Raw genomic sequence first — 17,795 nt, 5'->3', positions numbered from 1 at the left:
ATTTTAAGGAAAATGAAATGAGCTGAGGGGAGGGAGGGGGAAGGGTCGTCAAGAATGATAGATTGGTAGAATATAAATTAAACATGGAAAATTATTTGTTATACGAACAAATCTTGAGAATGTTTTTCATTTGAAAATTTGGAAAATTTTTTTTTTCAATTAACATAGGTTATTGATCAAGTAATTTAAGAATATCACGTAGTTTTCAAATATTAAGCAAAAGTCTTATCCTTATCGTATAATTTTTCTCTTTAATATATATTTATTTTCTTTTTCTTTAACTGTCAATTAATAATGATTAAATCGATCCAATTTAAGACACGATATTAAAGATTGGATGAGAATTTTGACATCGTTTAATATATACTTATGCCGAATCAGAGCATAATTAATAATTAATTAATGAGATTCTATTCGCGCCTTTATCAACATGCCATTACTCGCGCCGCGAGTTTCTTCCTTTCCATGCTCGCCAGAAGCTTTACTCAATTTACAATTTTTTATTGGACCACAGATTCTTGTATCTTTGAAACTTGTGTGGCATGGGAAAACTCGGTGAAATTTTCGCTTAATCATTGAATCAGATTTTCCACTTTTAGCGAGCCTCAGAGGAAGCATTCTGCCATTGTCACTCTCAATTTTTTATTCACAAGCTTCCATCTTGTAGAAAAAAGAAAAGGAAACTGAAACTTTCAATGAGATTTTGATGTGATATATGAGCGAATCGAAATTATCGGTTTACATCATATTTATAATGTCAATGGCAATTTAACCGATGAAGGATTTTCGATATTTACGTGCGAAAATTATCAATTAAATTGATATCAGTCAAAATGTAATTGTATAATCAAATAAGCGTACATATTTCAAAAAGTAAAATATAAATATGTGTTTATTAATTATTTCAATAATTTTTGATTTTCTTTACATCGTAATATTTGTAATAATTTAATTAATCGAGATGATAATGATAATTTCGGATTTACAATAGTGATTGACGCAGTATTGTGAAACGTCTGCAGTAGAGACTAACACTGATGCTTTTGCAATTCTAAATTTAGTTATTCGAGACTGAAAATCATAACGTAAACGAGGATTTTGCGAGAAAGCGCATCCGAGATTTCTGAATTCTAAGCGGAGCTATTGTTCTATACATTCTATAGGAATCCAAACACCTGAATCGCGGTTTATGTGTAGATTTGAATCTTGCACGCGAAACTGGTTAAATTAACCATTTAACCCATTTGCGAACATCCAGCATCTACCAGCATCTATAATTATCACGATACAATCGCAATCTGTGCATATAGTTCATCGATTCATTTCTGCTGTCTTATTGGGCTTGACAATTGGACTTGCGAATTATCTAACTGCTGGATAATCGCCGAAAATCTAGCAATTATTCGTTGACGAGATAAACTCACCGAATTTGCAATCGACGAGAACATATCTCAAAAATGTCATTAACGCTGATTTAACAGTGTCATTCGTAATTTAATTTATTCGAAGAACTCTCTCTCTATTTAAAAAACACTTTCATAATTGCCTTAATTCTTGAGTCATTAATTTTTTCACATGATCATTACGTGAGCCATTTTTTCTTTTTACAAATATTTGATTAATTTATTTATATTTATGCAATTGCAAAAAATGAATGAACAACCATAAGTAGTACATTAGATGTTATAATTGCCTATTAGCGGTAAATAACAAAAATAGATATTTATAAGCGAGATGAGACTCGAATATATCTCGGGGCAAGATAAATTTTAATTTCTCGCGACTCATCGCGAAAAGGCAATAATCTCATGTACTTGACAACGTAGTTGAAGACCTTTGCAGTCTCTTTAAATGTCTCGTGCTATTTACGTAGCTGGGTAATGAAAAATTTGCGAACGTAATGAGACTTCTGCCTCTCTTCCGTGCCTCCCGTGTAAGTGCTTCGTGCTCTCGGAAAACTTGGCGGAAAACTCATCCTGTTTGCACGTTGAAAATTAATGGTGAGGATAGCTGTTGAATGGTGCCAAAGTTTTAGAAAGTTTTTCGCAACTTATATTCTCTTAGATACTATTTCGGCTTTATGTCCGTCTTGCTGCATGCACATTTATTATTTTTATTATCTATGTACCAAATGCTTTTTATTCATGCAAAGTATATAGGCACACATTGCTTTAAATTATAATGATGATTCTCTCTCTCTCTCTCTCTCTCTCTCTCTCTCTCTCTCTCTCTCTCTCTCTCTCTCTCTTGTAATAGCTCTTGAAATAAATTTTTTTAAATTTATAGTTGCTATAGAAAAATATACGAAAATATTTCCATTCATAATTACTCTTTCTTTCTATTATAACTGCAAAATTAAAAACTTTTAGAAAAAGAAAAAAGACTATTTTATAAATCATTCTTTAGAAAAAGAAGACTTTAGAAAAAAAAAAAAGATTATATAGATTTTGCGGTTACAATATTTTAATGTCATTGAATTTTTACAAAAGAAAAGTGATTATAAACAAATAAATATATCGCGCAAAAATACAAAGAGAATAATATATTTATCTCTTTTCGTTTATCTTTGGTTATTTATTTTTTACATTTGCATCAGAAATGTTAAAGAAGACAATTTGTGTCTGTACTGTAAAAGTTTAATATACAAAAACCTGATCGATCTCTCGGTAGAGATAGACTCTGAACAAAAAGCAAAAAATTCTCGACCGTACTAGATCCCCTTCTTTTTAATAGAACCTCAATCCCGGACAAAAGGACAGGACGGAAAAGCTCCGAGTATCGTGTGAATCCTCTATCGAAATCAGGAGGAGCTCGCACGTGATGACTCTTCGTAACTTGCTCCTTTTCTGCGATTGTTTTTTTCTCTTTTTGTTGGTGAGAAATCGTTTATCAATAGTCAGAGAGTTTACGTGACTTTCCCCGAATGTATACAAACACGAATTCTTAAATGGGATTTATAAAATATCTTTGTTTTTGTTTCGCAGGCAACGAATCTTAGAAGAAGAGTGAACACTCTCTCGAATCCGGCGGCACCTCCTTATGGACGATACAGCGATTATTATCACTCTAGTATAGGTGAATGTACAATCGTTTATTATTAGTTACACGACGACGGCTACATTATTTGCATAAAATACGAAACAATTAATATAAACAAGATTAAGTGGACAAAATATTACAACTCGATATTTTCTTTTTTCTTCATTCAACTTTTTAGTCTTTCAACATAATATATAAATTATGCTTTTTTTTACTTTTCTGTTATGACATAGTTTTAACCCTTCACTTTTGTCATTTTTTTGAATTTGGAATTAATTATCCGTTTAATTCTCATAAAGTGATTTATTGTCATAAAGTTTGCCATGCGACAAAGAACGGGCGTGACAAAATTTCATCTAACTTTTTCTTTTTTATGAGGATATAAGAGTCAAGTCGGCCTGGCTAACTTAATTTTTCTGTATCCCTGGATTATACCCTTCTCTCCTCTCGGACAAGATTAAGCTTTATTCTACGCGAAATTCATATAAGCGAGTTGCTACTGCTCACATCAACATGCCCTTTTGAGAAAGCTTTTTTGTCGCGTTTCAGATCTAACTAATCCACCATACGAAGCGAGTAGTCTTCCGGCTCTGAGTCGCGCCGTCGTTGACGTAGATGACAACGAAACGAGACTGTTGTTGTAAGTTTAAGTGATTTAATTCATTTACTTATTTGTATTATCAATTATTTTTATACTTTAGTCTTGTGATGTCTATAATAATTTAATTATTAATGTTAAATACCTTCCTATATTTGAATAATCTTTCAGTTGAACATTTGAAAGCTACAAAATTTATAAAGATTATTAATGAGTCCATAGATTATTAATGAGAGATTTCGCATTTTGTTTCATAAGTCTGGAAATTTATTATTCCTCGTCTGACTATCTAAAACACATTATAAAATTATCTCATCTCCGTTGAAAATCTTAAAAGTCTCAACTATCAGTATATCAATCATCATTTGTTTTTCTTTTATTTTCTATAATTGCTTTATAATATAAATTTGGATAATTAGAAAAGTGAAAGAAAGATAAAAACAAGGAAATGATTGCTCGTGCCTTTAGTGATTTTTAAAGATTCGTGGTGAATCTTTTTGTAAACGGAAAACGATCGTAAAATGTTGTCCATTCGTACGAATATTCGTGTGACGATACTGGGTTCATTGGCAGGATAATAAATTACAATTGAAAAGAATGGGAGACAAGAAGACGGAAAGAGGTCAATAAACCGCCACCTGCGATAAATCACTGCACTGGTTAAAGAATTGCGATGGACTCGGAAGTAATAGCGAAAACGAGAAAAAGATCAAAAAATTCCCTTTGCTTTATTCTCGTCGTAATGCTCAAGATATTCAAATCGTATTGCGTATTTTAAAATTTATATTTTTAGATTATTTCTCAAATTATCATACTTTTTCTTTAAATTGTCGTTTTTTTCTTTAAAAAAATACCTTGCCCAAGCAAAATGAATAGCTTCTCTGGAGAAGCAACTGCACGTGTACCGAAACAAAAGTTACAAGATTGTCACGATAAATCAAGCTCTCTCGCTGCAGCAATATTTATGTATTTTGCTTTCGTAAAATAAAAGCCTAAATTGTACGAAATATTGTTGTATACGCTTGTTACGAGAAGAGTGCTATTCTTCGAGATTCTATCGTTTTAAATCCTGTGTCTGAAAGTGGGAATAAAAAATAATTCGCGAATAGAAAATAAAAAATTTAAATTTAAATAATACATGATATGTTTATCTTACAATAAATAATAAATTTATGCAAATTTCTATTAAGTATTTCTATAGTTATATTTTATTTTTCACATTTAACTATTTTACTATCACTTTTGAAAATATTGACAAATTTATTCAATATATATATTTGTGATTGTAAAATAAATGTCACTATAGTAAAATAAACATCTTGTAATATTTATTAAAGTCATGAAGATTCACGAGATTGTCTCAGTGTGAATTTTTTTGTCATATTATTGGATTTTCGCCACTATTTTGTTTCCCGATTTTGGGAACAAGTAAGGGAAAACGGAACAATCTTGTAGGGCGGAGTCGAAGCTCATCGGTATTCTTCCCCAATTTTCCAGTCAATGCATCACCTCGATTCTCAGTCATTATTCTTTGATATTCCACATCAGTGCTCCGCTATACTCGTATTTTGTGCCTTTTTCTGACATTTATTGCCAATAAAATTTGGAAAAATACATCCTATGACAATAGCGATGTAGAAAATCAATACTCATCGATCAACTTGATCAATCATAGCAGACAAACTTTAGTTTCTTGTTATCATGGGATTAATTCTACAAATATAGCGATAATTCAATTGTATTAAAAATTATTAAAAAACTATTAAAAAAAAAAAACTCATATTAAATAAAACCATTTTCTTTTATCAGAAATTATATCGCTGATCTTTTATTAAAATTAGTTATTCAATATTTTTATGCAATTTGTTTTATTACGAAATTATCTCATTGTCTGCGTGACAATTTTTTACTTAACCATAAAGCATAGGGAAGAAAGAAATTGTTGTATAATAAACATCGCACTTTAAAAAGTTTAATTTTTGAGTGTAAAGACACATGCTGAATGGCTGTGTCAGTATGGTTTGCTTTTTCTTACCAGTGTCTTACGCATTGACGAGCATACTGAAAACGTGAAACATCATGGCTGACATTTCTATTCCATTCTTCGCAAATCTCCTCCCTCTTAGTTCTCTCCGGACTCCGGGCTTAACGCCTTTCCGCAAAGAAATGAAAGCAACCGTGGTAGGAAGAGGAAATGTAAAAGTGAGAGATTCCGTCGCAAAGTTTTCGCGAATGAAACATTTCCTCGCACGTTCATCTTTTTAATTCAAGCTCGTTGTTATTACGATTCCTATACGCAATGTCTTGTTTTGTGAAAAAAAAAAAAAATCGATCGCATCAGTTTCTGCGAACTAAAAAATGTTTACAAGGATCGAAATTAAATCGCGATATTGCCGACAAGAATATTGCGTTGTGGCACAGTTACTCGGTTTTTCTGGAAAATATAAAAATCTGAAAAAACCTAGATATTGCATGCTTCCACGTAATATTACAGCATTGAAAATATCTTTAAAGGACAGTGATTTTGCAACAAAGGAATTAAATAAGATGATAGACTCCAACAAAGATTTCAACTTATTTTCGTACGACAACGACCATTTCAAGTCGTATATTTTCATCTATTTAATATAACTATTAAATATAACTGAAATGATATATTTTGTGAAAATTTTTACGTTTCTCTGATTTCGTTGAAAATTTAGACATAAAGATGCCATTGTTTGCATCGTGAAAAGTATTAAGAAGTTTGAACAAATTCTTAAAAATAAAATAAAACATAAAAAAATTAAATGTAACTTTGTTTCACTTAGAGAGAGAAAGACATCAAAAATATATCGAGTAATATCGAAAAAGTTTGTCGTAAGAAATGTTCTTATTTCTTTGTCATTTGGTTTTTTGGAAAATTTATTTAATTAATTCATCACATTTCTGATTTCATGAAAGAGAGCAACAGGTCAGGAACGAACAGGGAAACTTGAGATCCAGCGTTCGAAAGTTGTCTCCGCTGGGAAATTTCATCAAGCAACATTTGGTGAGTCCTCTTTTTTATTTTCTTCAAATTAATTATTCTTCCTACGGATATGCCATCTTTTTTATTCTGAGAAGATGATCCGTATAATAGTCCCAGGTGTAATATAATTGAATCAATATTGCTGCTAGTACCGCCGGGTGCCGGAAGAATCTTAACAAAAAAAAAATCATTAGTCAGCTGTGCTCGTTATAGAAAGACCAAGATGCATTTATTAAATGGTTATCATTAAATCCACCAAACAGATATAATTTCCAAAATGTAAATATTGAATTAATATACGCACCATGCAATATGTAAATATCGAATAATATAAACGATCGTTTTTTTTTTTTTGCGAAATGTAAATTAAATTTAAGTACACATATGGTATTTATATTTAGCGTACTTGCATACGCGTATATTATCTTTAAATAATATCAAAAAACTTATTTATTTGCATATTTTTCATACAAAATAATTATCGCGACATTTTTATTAAAAAAAATTAGTTTTGAAAACGATAAATAACGTTGATTATTATTTAAAAAACATTCGAAGAGTTGTGTGTAAGCTTTTATATTAAATTATTTAATTATAAGACACACTACTTTACTTAACATGAGAATACTGTATAATACGGTCTTAATTGAAAATAATATTAATCTTAATTAAATCATCATCACATTCGCAGTCCGAATATTGGAACGGGCAATCTACTAAAATAATTACAAAAGTCAATCTACAAACCGATAACTAAAGGTCAACTAATTCGTAATTTCGTCTCCCTCGTATTTATACGAAATCCGATTTTGTTCGCGAATCGGACGAGATATCTAGAAACACACGGTCAAGTTGGTATCCGAGAGATAAAGCAAAGATTTCAGTATTTTGGACTCGGAGCAATAGACGAGTACCGGGAGATTTACTACCAACTGGTGAGAAGAAGGGTGAGAAAGAGCTGCGGCGAAAAGGAAATAAGAATAAAAAGTTGCGCAATTCTACAGTGGCGGATTTACAAGTGACGTAAACGGTTACCCAAGTTGTTTTACAAATTTATTTTTATAAACTTAAATTCTTTATATTATATTCAGGCTATATATTTATTTGTATTATTAATTATAACTTGTTGTATTTGTGTTATCGTTTTATCGGGAAAATGTATTCCATAAATCTGATATCTTTCTTCGAGTAATACGTAAGTTTAAAGATTCTAACTGTAGTTCTGCTTAGGGTTTCTGATGCCCTAAATCCGCCACTGTATCTCCTTCGAAGTCACCTTTCGTTTCTTCTTTGGTTTGTTTTTTGCCTTCTTTTCGCGCTGCTCTTAGACTGTCCGTAGGGATGGATTCTTTACGTTCCCATAATAGAAGTGTCATCCGAAAATGTTTTCTATCTGCTTCCAGAGCACTACAATCGGGCACTTCTCTTTCTGTGATTTCTATTGACCCAGTAACTTCGCTATTTATCATAGTTTCCTTCTTTTCTTGTATTAACACTGCACATACGCCTTGCATAGATTATTGTACTTTGATAGAATTTGCTATTTTAGCTCTTAAAACAAAATTTTAATATGATACGACATTATAAGGAAATGATTTGCCGTAAATATTTTTTATCTAAATCTAATATATTTGAAAAAAATTGAGAGAAAAATATTATTTTTCGAATCAATGATTCTCGAATATAATGTTTTGTACTTTGATCCACTTTAAAAACAAAGTCTTTACTTAATCTTTAATAAAATTCTTAAATAGATTTTTTTGCGAAGACATAGAATAAAATAAAAGAAAAGTATATGAAACGATTGAGAGAGAGAGAAAAGTGACGATCAGAGAAAAATAGCATGTAAATGAAACGGTGAAGAAGGTCATTCCAGCTGTTGCGTGAATTTCTCGCGGCGGATTATGCATCGACCGTAACTACTGCGTGTCGATAATAGTTGTTTCGTCGACCACAACTACTAGCTCGTCCGATTCAAATATGATGACGCTACTATTGAACCGATCGACCAAACCCATGGCCGCGATCGGTTTCCCGGTCGGTAGATTAAATCAAATCACTGTGGGCGGCGCAGGAAGGAAAGAACGATTTATCGTTGATCGTGACTTTTATCGTATCTTCTAATCGCGTCTAATAGTAGTCTCATAAACTCGAGCGGAAGAACGTCTTAACGTCTCGTTCTCTGCTAATATTTTTTTTTTTTCGTTACTTTTTCGCGAATGATTTTTAGTAACGATATATCTCTTATTGTACGATCACGTTAAGGAAACACACGTAAACTCGCGATTGCTGATATCATTGCGTTATAGTTATCGCGGAAGACGTTAAGAACGCGCTAGAATGTGGCACGAATGCAGTGAAAGGATGCAATTCGCATACATATGTATCCCTTTTACCAGTCTTAACACACGCGTATAAACGTTTGCTGAATCGTGCATAGCAACGTCGAGTCGTAACCATACTGTTCTTATACTGTTATAGTAAATGATGTTACATTGCTAGTTTCTTGATTTTCCTCAGACTAAAGCAATTATTGCTCCATTTCGCGAGCACTCGCTGTTTAAGCTGAAAAGTGAAGGCGGCAGCAGAAATAGACCTTCACAGAGAACATTTGTAATATGTGCTTTCTTGCTAGAATCCATTTATATTATAAGAGAGGAATAGCGAAATCAGATCTGCTTATTTCATAGAAGTTTCTACTTGTCAGGGAAAGGCAGTGTTATTCAGTAACGAGATATAATATGTCAAGGAATATGTTTATTCAATATTGCATTTGTATTTCTATATGAATAGAGCAAACTCAGCAAACGTTCTCAAATGAATTGCTCTTTAATTTCAACGAAAATTTTGATATTTAAAAAAAAAATGATAATTATAATTATTGAGAAATAATAAGATATTTGGAGTAATTGTAGTAAATGTACAATAGCTAGAAAAAATTTATATATTAAATTGTCATAGTAAATTATGTTTTAGAGACTCGGTAAAAATATCATTTATATTTTTGCATTTATTTTAAAGAAATGATTTAATATATTTTTAATTTATGGCTTAATCATACAAGGTACATATCTACCAGTATAGCTGAAGAAAATTATTTGCCGTTTTATCTTTCTGACAGTTGTGCACATTGCACAAATGCTCGCAGCTTTCACAATTATCTCGACGAGTGACGAGTGATGACAGATGTCCGATTTGCTGTCATTGCGAGCTTTGTCGTTCTTTACGTGGTCGCAATCATCCAAAGATGCTCGTGCTGCGCTAAAATCAAATCGTAGGCGAGCCCACGCGAGAATGTCTCTCATGCAATTTTAAATGCTTTTCTCGATAATGAAACTTTAGAAAGACTCGCGATTGGAGCAGAAAGATGAAAATAAAATAGTTTAAAAATATATCGACGAAAATTTTGAAAAATTGTTTCGATGAAAATATTACTTTGAAAAATCTCTATAATATGAAACATTCCAGTAAAAGACTACAAGACTTGAAATAATTTTAGCGCGTTAGAATGAATTCAGATCACTGATTTGAGGGAAGCGGCATAAAGTTTCTGATTATCGGCACATTTGCGAACTTATTTCGAGCAACTCTGTCTTTTCATGCGCTCACAAAGAAATATTGCATTTGTTATATTTGAGTTTTGAGTTGGCTCTTTGGGATTCAGAAGATTCTTTTTTTTCAAAAGACAAAAGCATGGAATTATCGCAGCTTATTATCTCACATTTTAATTATTATAATTAAACTTAATTATTTTAATTAAACTCTTATTGCATAAAAGAAATTTATAATAATATACAATAGAAATTTTCTGTTTTGTTTACGAAAATCTAACAGATTTAATGAAACAATATTATTCATGCGAGAGTGATGAAAGATGAATAAAAATGAGTAAAGCATAAGAATTTACGAGTGTGGAATCTGTGATTCCAGCCTTCTTTTTAATATAGGAAAAACACAAGGATATAGAAAATATGCAAGATCGATGAGAAGGATATGTAAATCAGGATTTTATTTTAAGGGTTAACCTGATTATAAAATAATTAAATCAACCCTCGAATGCACAATTTCATAAGCATTAATTTAGTCGGAATAATTGCTGTAGTCGATTAAAACTTTTGCAAAACTTTCCGGTATTTTTATTTATGAAGAGAAGAGAAAACCACCTTTTTATATACGAAAAAATTCAACCCGCAATAGCTCTTGTTGGTCTCTCGAATCAAACAGCTGTTCAAGAAAGATTGAACATAATTGCGTCTTACCATCAACATGTACCTGCCAATGCTCGCAATAAAGATAGATACATATTTTCCGTGAAATTGTTACGGTTGAGCAGATGAATCAAACGTGATTTATCGAGATGCAAAAGAATAAAAATTTCAAAATGTGTTGCACTATATTTGTTCATATCTTTAAAATATCGATACACTATTGTTTTCTCTCGTTTTCTTTACTCGTTATACTATACATGTATGTACTTTGATTTTATTTTATCTTCCACACATACACACACGTGTGAGTTTTACACTTTCATGTTTTACACGTTGCGAAAAAGAAGAATTGTTACATGAATCTACATAAGATTACTCAATATTAATATAAATTATGTGTATTTTAGTATTGTTTAATATTGCCTGTCTATTATATATGAGAAGAAATCAATTTACATTTTCATCAATTTATTCATAGAATTTTAATGAAACTTGAAAGCTTTGTGTTCGGAATAAAATATCGTAAAATTTATATCGTAATAAAATAAGAGGAATCAAGCATTAAAAACTGCGTATTGTAACATTGAAATATCGCGGTATTACGTTTGTTTCAATATCGAGATTATTCCGATAATTATTGCGATTGAGCTTATTTCCTCGATCTATTTCGCAAAAACTGTCGTTAAAATCCTATCGCTGCTGTATTATCGTACTTGTCAAGCACAGACAAAGGATTACAACGTCCTCCAACGCATATATGTTCGAAGCGTTGCGAGCATGGTAACGAGAATGGATTATACGGATAAGCAATCCTGGTCGATGTTAACCAAAGCCACTGACGATGCTTTGATGTAAAATTGAGATAGTGAGAGAAATAGCGAATTGAATGATGGGGGTGTGATATTACATTTCTACAAAACGTCCACGTTTTCCTCCAATTCCTCTACAAACGGTTTTTATTTCATGTAATGCGGAAAGCAGTGCAATGGGGTGATTTATGATATTTTTTGTATGAAAGGGTCTTTGACGGATATTAATTTCTTTAAGCCACATTATACACACACACACACATAACGCACATACACAGATATTCTCTCAAACGACAGATGAATCAAACGTGCTATTTCGATAGTGAGATTCGATTGTATTTGATCATAAACGTTAAAGCAATGAAATATTCTCTTCGAGAAACTTCGCGCTATGTGCGATAAATAATTTTTTCATATCGTAAATATGCGAATGACACGCACAACTGGGTTGCAATAAAAAATAATACGAAACTGAAAAATACTTTATTTCAAAATATCGTAAAAAGATTGTTGGAACGACGTTACGATATAAACTGCAATAAAAATTGACAGGCATTTTAATGCGAAATAAATTTTTCAATGTGATTTAGTATAAATTTAAAGAACAAATTTTAAAATTTTAATAAGCTTTGTCTACGAATTTAATTGACAAACTAAGCACACTATTTTACGAAATATTATCAAGCGACAATAAAAAAATATTACAAGAGGTAAAAATTCGAATAAAAAGATATCAATGCGAAATATCGAAACATTTCGCTCACGCATTAAACCAAACTGGGTAAAGAGGCTCGTTTCGATTTACAATCTCTAGATCCTAAAAGTGAAGAATAGAGGACGGACGGCGCGATGCGACACGTTGCCCTTGGCGGGCAGCTTACACTCACTCAAATGAGGAAGGGGTGGTTTTTCAGCGGCGCTCGCGCATCCCCTCGTCGCGAAAGCGACCGGCCGGCGGGGTAGGTGGCTGCGTTCGAAATATCGGCCGAGGAGAGCCGCGCTCTCTCCTCGGATTCTCCCTTCAGTGCGACGCGCGACCTAACGCCGGCAGGACCGACGCCGCCCTCGCCCCCGTGTGAAGCTAAACAAGACCCGCAGAGCAATCGCGAGATTGGGAGAAAGCAATCGGAGGGATCGAAGATCGTCGCGGGACACTAACTGGATGGTCGTCGAGCGAGTCGACTTTGAAAATCGAGAAAAGATCAAACTCGAGCGAAGGGCATTTCTTTCAAAGGGCCGATTTAGAAAAGAGATAGAGAGAGAGAGAGATCGGCAAAGAGAAGAAAGGTTCAAGCAAAAGAGAAAATTGATGCAGATAATATTTCCGTAGTTGAGAATAGTCGAGCAGTCCATCTAGTGGCTCTGGATTTATACAATATGACAGAATAATTTTATCAAGTACAGAATGCACTGAATACATGATGATTGTGAGAATCGAATTGATCGCGTAGAAAGAAGGCAACAACAGAAAATAATAAAAAGAGTAAATTATACGCGGAGAGTATCATTTTACGAAATATGAAAATACACGAAGCGATTGTAAGAATGAGAGTTGAATAGTTTGAAAAAAAGAATGTAAATATATTATCAGAAACAAGCTTTGAAAAAAAAGAGTCTAATCGCGAGAAAAGAACCTACTGGACAAAACAAACGTGCCACTGCCAGAATGTCATCGTCGACGAAAATTAAAGGTAATATCTCGTCTATGTTTATGCGAGCGCGCCTGATTCACAATATCGAAAATCGAGTCTGTTATTTTTAGCAGAGAAAATTGAGTAACATTAGTGATTAATAAGTTTTTTTGGAAAGTGATCGAGCAACGATGAAAAGAATGTTCGATTATTTATCATATGTATCGAGAAAAATATTGTAAAAGTTTTTAATTGATAAAACAAATTTTAGAGAAGAAAAAAGTTTATATATATATATATATATATATATATATATATATATCTAGTTTTAATTTTACAAAAGATATATTGCTTTTACAATTGTGGCAGAAACTCTGCGGTAACTCATCCACGAGTAAAAAATATTAGTATTTAAATACTCATATAAATATTTGCCTACATATGCTTTACATTTTTATTAAGCCAGAGCTTTTATAAATTTTTACATTCAATATGTTTAATGAATGATTTGCATTTGACGATAAATATTTGCCATTCTCATTTATAGCAAATATTTATTATGATTATGAGCCTTTTGTAATCACCGAATAACAAAAAGTTTATCAACATGTTTACTGAACCAATAAAAATTATAAGCTACTATTATGTTAAATATTTAATACCAATGTTTTTTAAATATTGAATACCAATGTTATTTATATTAGTTTGTTAAAAATAATGGGCAAAAGTTTAATATAAAATTTCATTAGTAATAATAGCGATTATTTAACGAAAATCTGATAGAGAGAAAGAGAAACATATTTCTTACAAAATTACACATACATTTACGATACGACTATTTATTGTCTGTATACTGAGAGAGAGAGAGAGAGAATTTATTCAAAGTATTAACAAGAATATAAAGGAGGGATTATATAACAAAATATATATTTTCTATGCATATAAATACTAAATCTACTGAATTTACGGAAGCAAAAGTTTAATCTATGCTTTTAATATATCGGGCAGAAAAACGGAGGAAAAAAGTAAGAAAACATGTATTATTTTCCATGGCGGTTAGTATTTTGCCGTGCATGATATATATAGTCTACTTTTTATCCCGTAATAGCCGTAGAGAAAATATTTCCAGAACATAACGTTCAACACGGCATCCACATGCATGATTGCAAATGTTTTATTTCCGATTTGCGCGCTAAAAAGTTTAAATCGATATAGCTTATAGCAACAATAACTAAATCGTTTGCGTGGATTGCAAGCGGAAATTTTGCTAATGTTGCAAATTTAAAGCACAATTGGAGATAACTTGGACTAGAACAAGAGAGAGAGAGAGAAATGCAACGTCAATATAAATTTAACCCGTGGAGCAGCATGTCAATTTTTTAATCCTGAAATATCCCTTTTATGTTGTTTATCTGTATTTATATAGCGCCTTTTTCAATCACGGATTATCAGTTACAGCACGTGAATACGCGTGGTAAGTCTCGATCGTTGGATTATGTTTTGCCGATGGCCATTTTTTTTCACTGCTTTTAATTGCCATGCAACATTTCAATATGATATATTCGAACAATCAAATCTCGAATTCTATTGTACTAAATTATATCCCGTCTGTTATAAAGTTATGTTGTAAATGAAGCCGTTTCAAACTTCCTCTCTCTGAATGATCGTAGTTTACTGTATTTTTCGGAAAAACATTGCGCAGAGCTATATATACAGGTGAATAATATAAATGTTGGAATAATTCTGACGTGAGCATTATATTATCGGATTATCTTTTTACAGAGTGAGATAATTTTCCCTACTATAATTTATTTATCTTTCTAAAAATGTTACACTTTGAAATATTATTAATTAACATGCATATTAATTAAATCTATTAATTATATATATATATATATGTTGATATATAAAAAAAAAATATTATATATGTCTATACACGGTGGCTATACATACCTAACGCTTACGACAGACAAACCTGTCGACAAGGAGGAAAAGATTGCGTAGGGCAAGACTACTGCATAAATTAAGAGTTTCTGTGGCAGCAAAACGCGCACCGTTCTTCGTTTCGATCGAATTCGCTATCGATTCGTCGTTTGACTCCGCTAGAGTCGTGAGCCGTTAAACACGCGGATTGTGTTCGTATGTATCTCGAATATGCTTGGTACCGCTTGGCAAACTGGCACATGCTGTTCGCGTCCGTAGCTTGACTATCAATTTCGCGGCGATTTGCGCGGCATGCGGAGTTGTACTTTGCGATGGCGATGCTTCACCAGCCCGCACAGCTGACGACACAATCGATAATTATGAGATACAATCGCCGAGCGATTTACATTTCCCTCTCTCTCTCGCGGAAAACGAAAAATCGCCTCGTGATTCGAAGTTTCCATCTCATTGCAAACTATCGGCATTTTCCATGATTTTTTTGGCTTGGAAAACTTGGAGATAGTACGCCTTTTGTATATGGATAGGAACAATCGCGCTGGAAAAGAAACAATTCTGCAGTTATTGTCATTAAGGAGTCCAATATTATCGTAACAAGGTTGCGTGACAAATGTCTGTCGATGTGCGAGGAGTTCTAATAATGTATTGAAATAATGCGATTTGAAGGCTTTCCTAAATATATCAAATTGTTGTATTTTAAACATTATAACTGTTTCATTATTTGACTTTACTGTATATCCGATTTCAATGTACATTATTGTAGGAAAGTGTATCATTTATTTTACACTTTTGAGTAATCCGAAGATTTCTCCTTGCGAACACTTGGAATTTTATTGCATCGCGAAAGCTTACAGTTATCCTCTTCATACGATACTTTGCTAACTTTACTTTCTTCAGTTAATATTAAATCTTTGTAATGCAACTTCTGTCACTAATGTCTGTTTAACAAAACTTGCATCTACACTTGAGCTAGAGAATTTTTTTTCAAACTACATATTCGAATGAGAAAAATATAATGCAAATGCAAGATAAAAATGTCATGGGAATATTAAATGCGTGGACTCATCACAATGCGTGCGTACGCGAAAATTTTCAGAGCGATGCGTCTGTTGATGCACTGACGTTCGCATATATTCGCGAGAGATCTCGGCGCGCTGCATTCTTGCGCGGCGGCCGATATTGAATGTTTTGCTTTATTGAAAACTGATTTATGCCGCCCTGAGTTCCGGCACTCAATCCTGTCCCACATTGTCTCTCTATTACCCATCCGTGCCGCATTCAATGTGGTCATTTTGCGTAGACCGCAATTTCGATTCTCTCTGTCGCTCTATGACATGTGTTTCACTTGTCGTGTGTCGCGCGACCTACGTATGGAGTAGCGATGCATCAGTGCTAGATTGCTATTTTCGGAAGAAACCTTCGTGTTGCGACATTCGTGAAATTACAATTGCCCCAAACGCGATGAATCTTACATTTCGAATATGTATCAGCGCATATAAAATTGCTCTAACATTTTGACTTTTAGCTAAAATTCCATCAAATGTTTATATTATTAATATCTTTTGCAATGATTTCATATTATTATATAATAATCCTAATATTATTAATATTTTAATAGCAATATTCTTTTCATATCTTTAATATCTTTCTTTCAACACAATTCTCGATTTGAACGGATTCGTGGCTAGTGAAACAAATATATTGACAATTAAATAATATCCACGATTTGACAATCGAGCAAAGCTGAAATTATGTCTAATGGATATTTTCCACGCATTCCGCGTTACTCGAAGCCAAAGATTCAATTTCGCGTTTCTGCAAAAGAATCGCGAATATCACTTACAATAAAGCTGACGAATATCATTTACGTTCAATCTCGCGCATATATGGCGAACACGAATATTTTAATATAAGGGATATTATTTGCACGTTAACGGAATTAGCGTCTCTTATGCGAAACGACGCCACCATATGCCCGCGCAATTCCCGCGCGTAATGACTCACTCAACGCGTCAAGGCGTGTCCGTGTCCGTGTGCGATGGATCATGCAATCTTACATTTAGCTGCGTATCGATTCGAAAGAATATTTCTACTAGCGTAGAAAATATCCAATTTTATAGAATATGTGTTTACGTGTGTGTAATTTAATATATATTGAAATATACATCTTAAATGATTATACATTTTGAACAAAAATCTCTCAGACATATGATATTATGAAACGGATATTTTTTTATTTTAAAACGTGTTTACTTTGAAAAAGATATACAATATTAAAATTTTATTCGCATGCGAATAAACTTTTATTTTTTAAATTACAATATTATTTAAAAAAAAAACAACAAAATTAGTAGCTTTTTTTTACAATAATGTTAAAAAATTTGATTATTACGCTTCTCCACTAGAATGTGTATTATCTCGTCAACGTCTTCATAAAATACAAAATTATAAGTTTTCAAATTTAGTTATATTTGAAGATAAATTGATAGACGCAAGCTTATTTTACCAAGTTTCGAAGAAGGTGTGCGAAAAATGTATAACGTAGATTCTAGAGAGAAG

At 32.5% G+C, this 17,795-nt stretch overlaps 1 protein-coding gene across 10 annotated transcripts in view; it reads left to right on the top strand.

Annotated features, from left to right (window-relative positions):
- The window catches only part of LOC126852400 (pleckstrin homology domain-containing family G member 5-like), a 113,534-nt gene that overhangs the window by 39,248 nt on the left and 56,491 nt on the right, over positions 1-17,795 (top strand). For 9 of the 10 annotated variants that reach the window (XM_050597185.1, XM_050597181.1, XM_050597179.1 and 6 more), the window contains 3 exons: positions 2,985-3,075; positions 3,589-3,679; positions 6,581-6,668. In XM_050597185.1, the coding sequence (XP_050453142.1) occupies positions 2,985-3,075; positions 3,589-3,679; positions 6,581-6,668 (270 nt within the window). Of the gene's footprint in view, positions 1-2,984; positions 3,076-3,588; positions 3,680-6,580; positions 6,669-12,710; positions 13,356-17,795 lie in introns of those variants that run through there. The other variant, XM_050597186.1, reaches the window with a different exon arrangement.

The sequence above is a fragment of the Cataglyphis hispanica genome, chromosome 10, assembly GCF_021464435.1.
Source record: "Cataglyphis hispanica isolate Lineage 1 chromosome 10, ULB_Chis1_1.0, whole genome shotgun sequence".
NCBI lineage: Eukaryota > Metazoa > Arthropoda > Insecta > Hymenoptera > Formicidae > Cataglyphis > Cataglyphis hispanica.
Note: the sequence above shows the minus strand (reverse complement) of the source record. Positions and strands in the feature narration are given on the sequence as shown.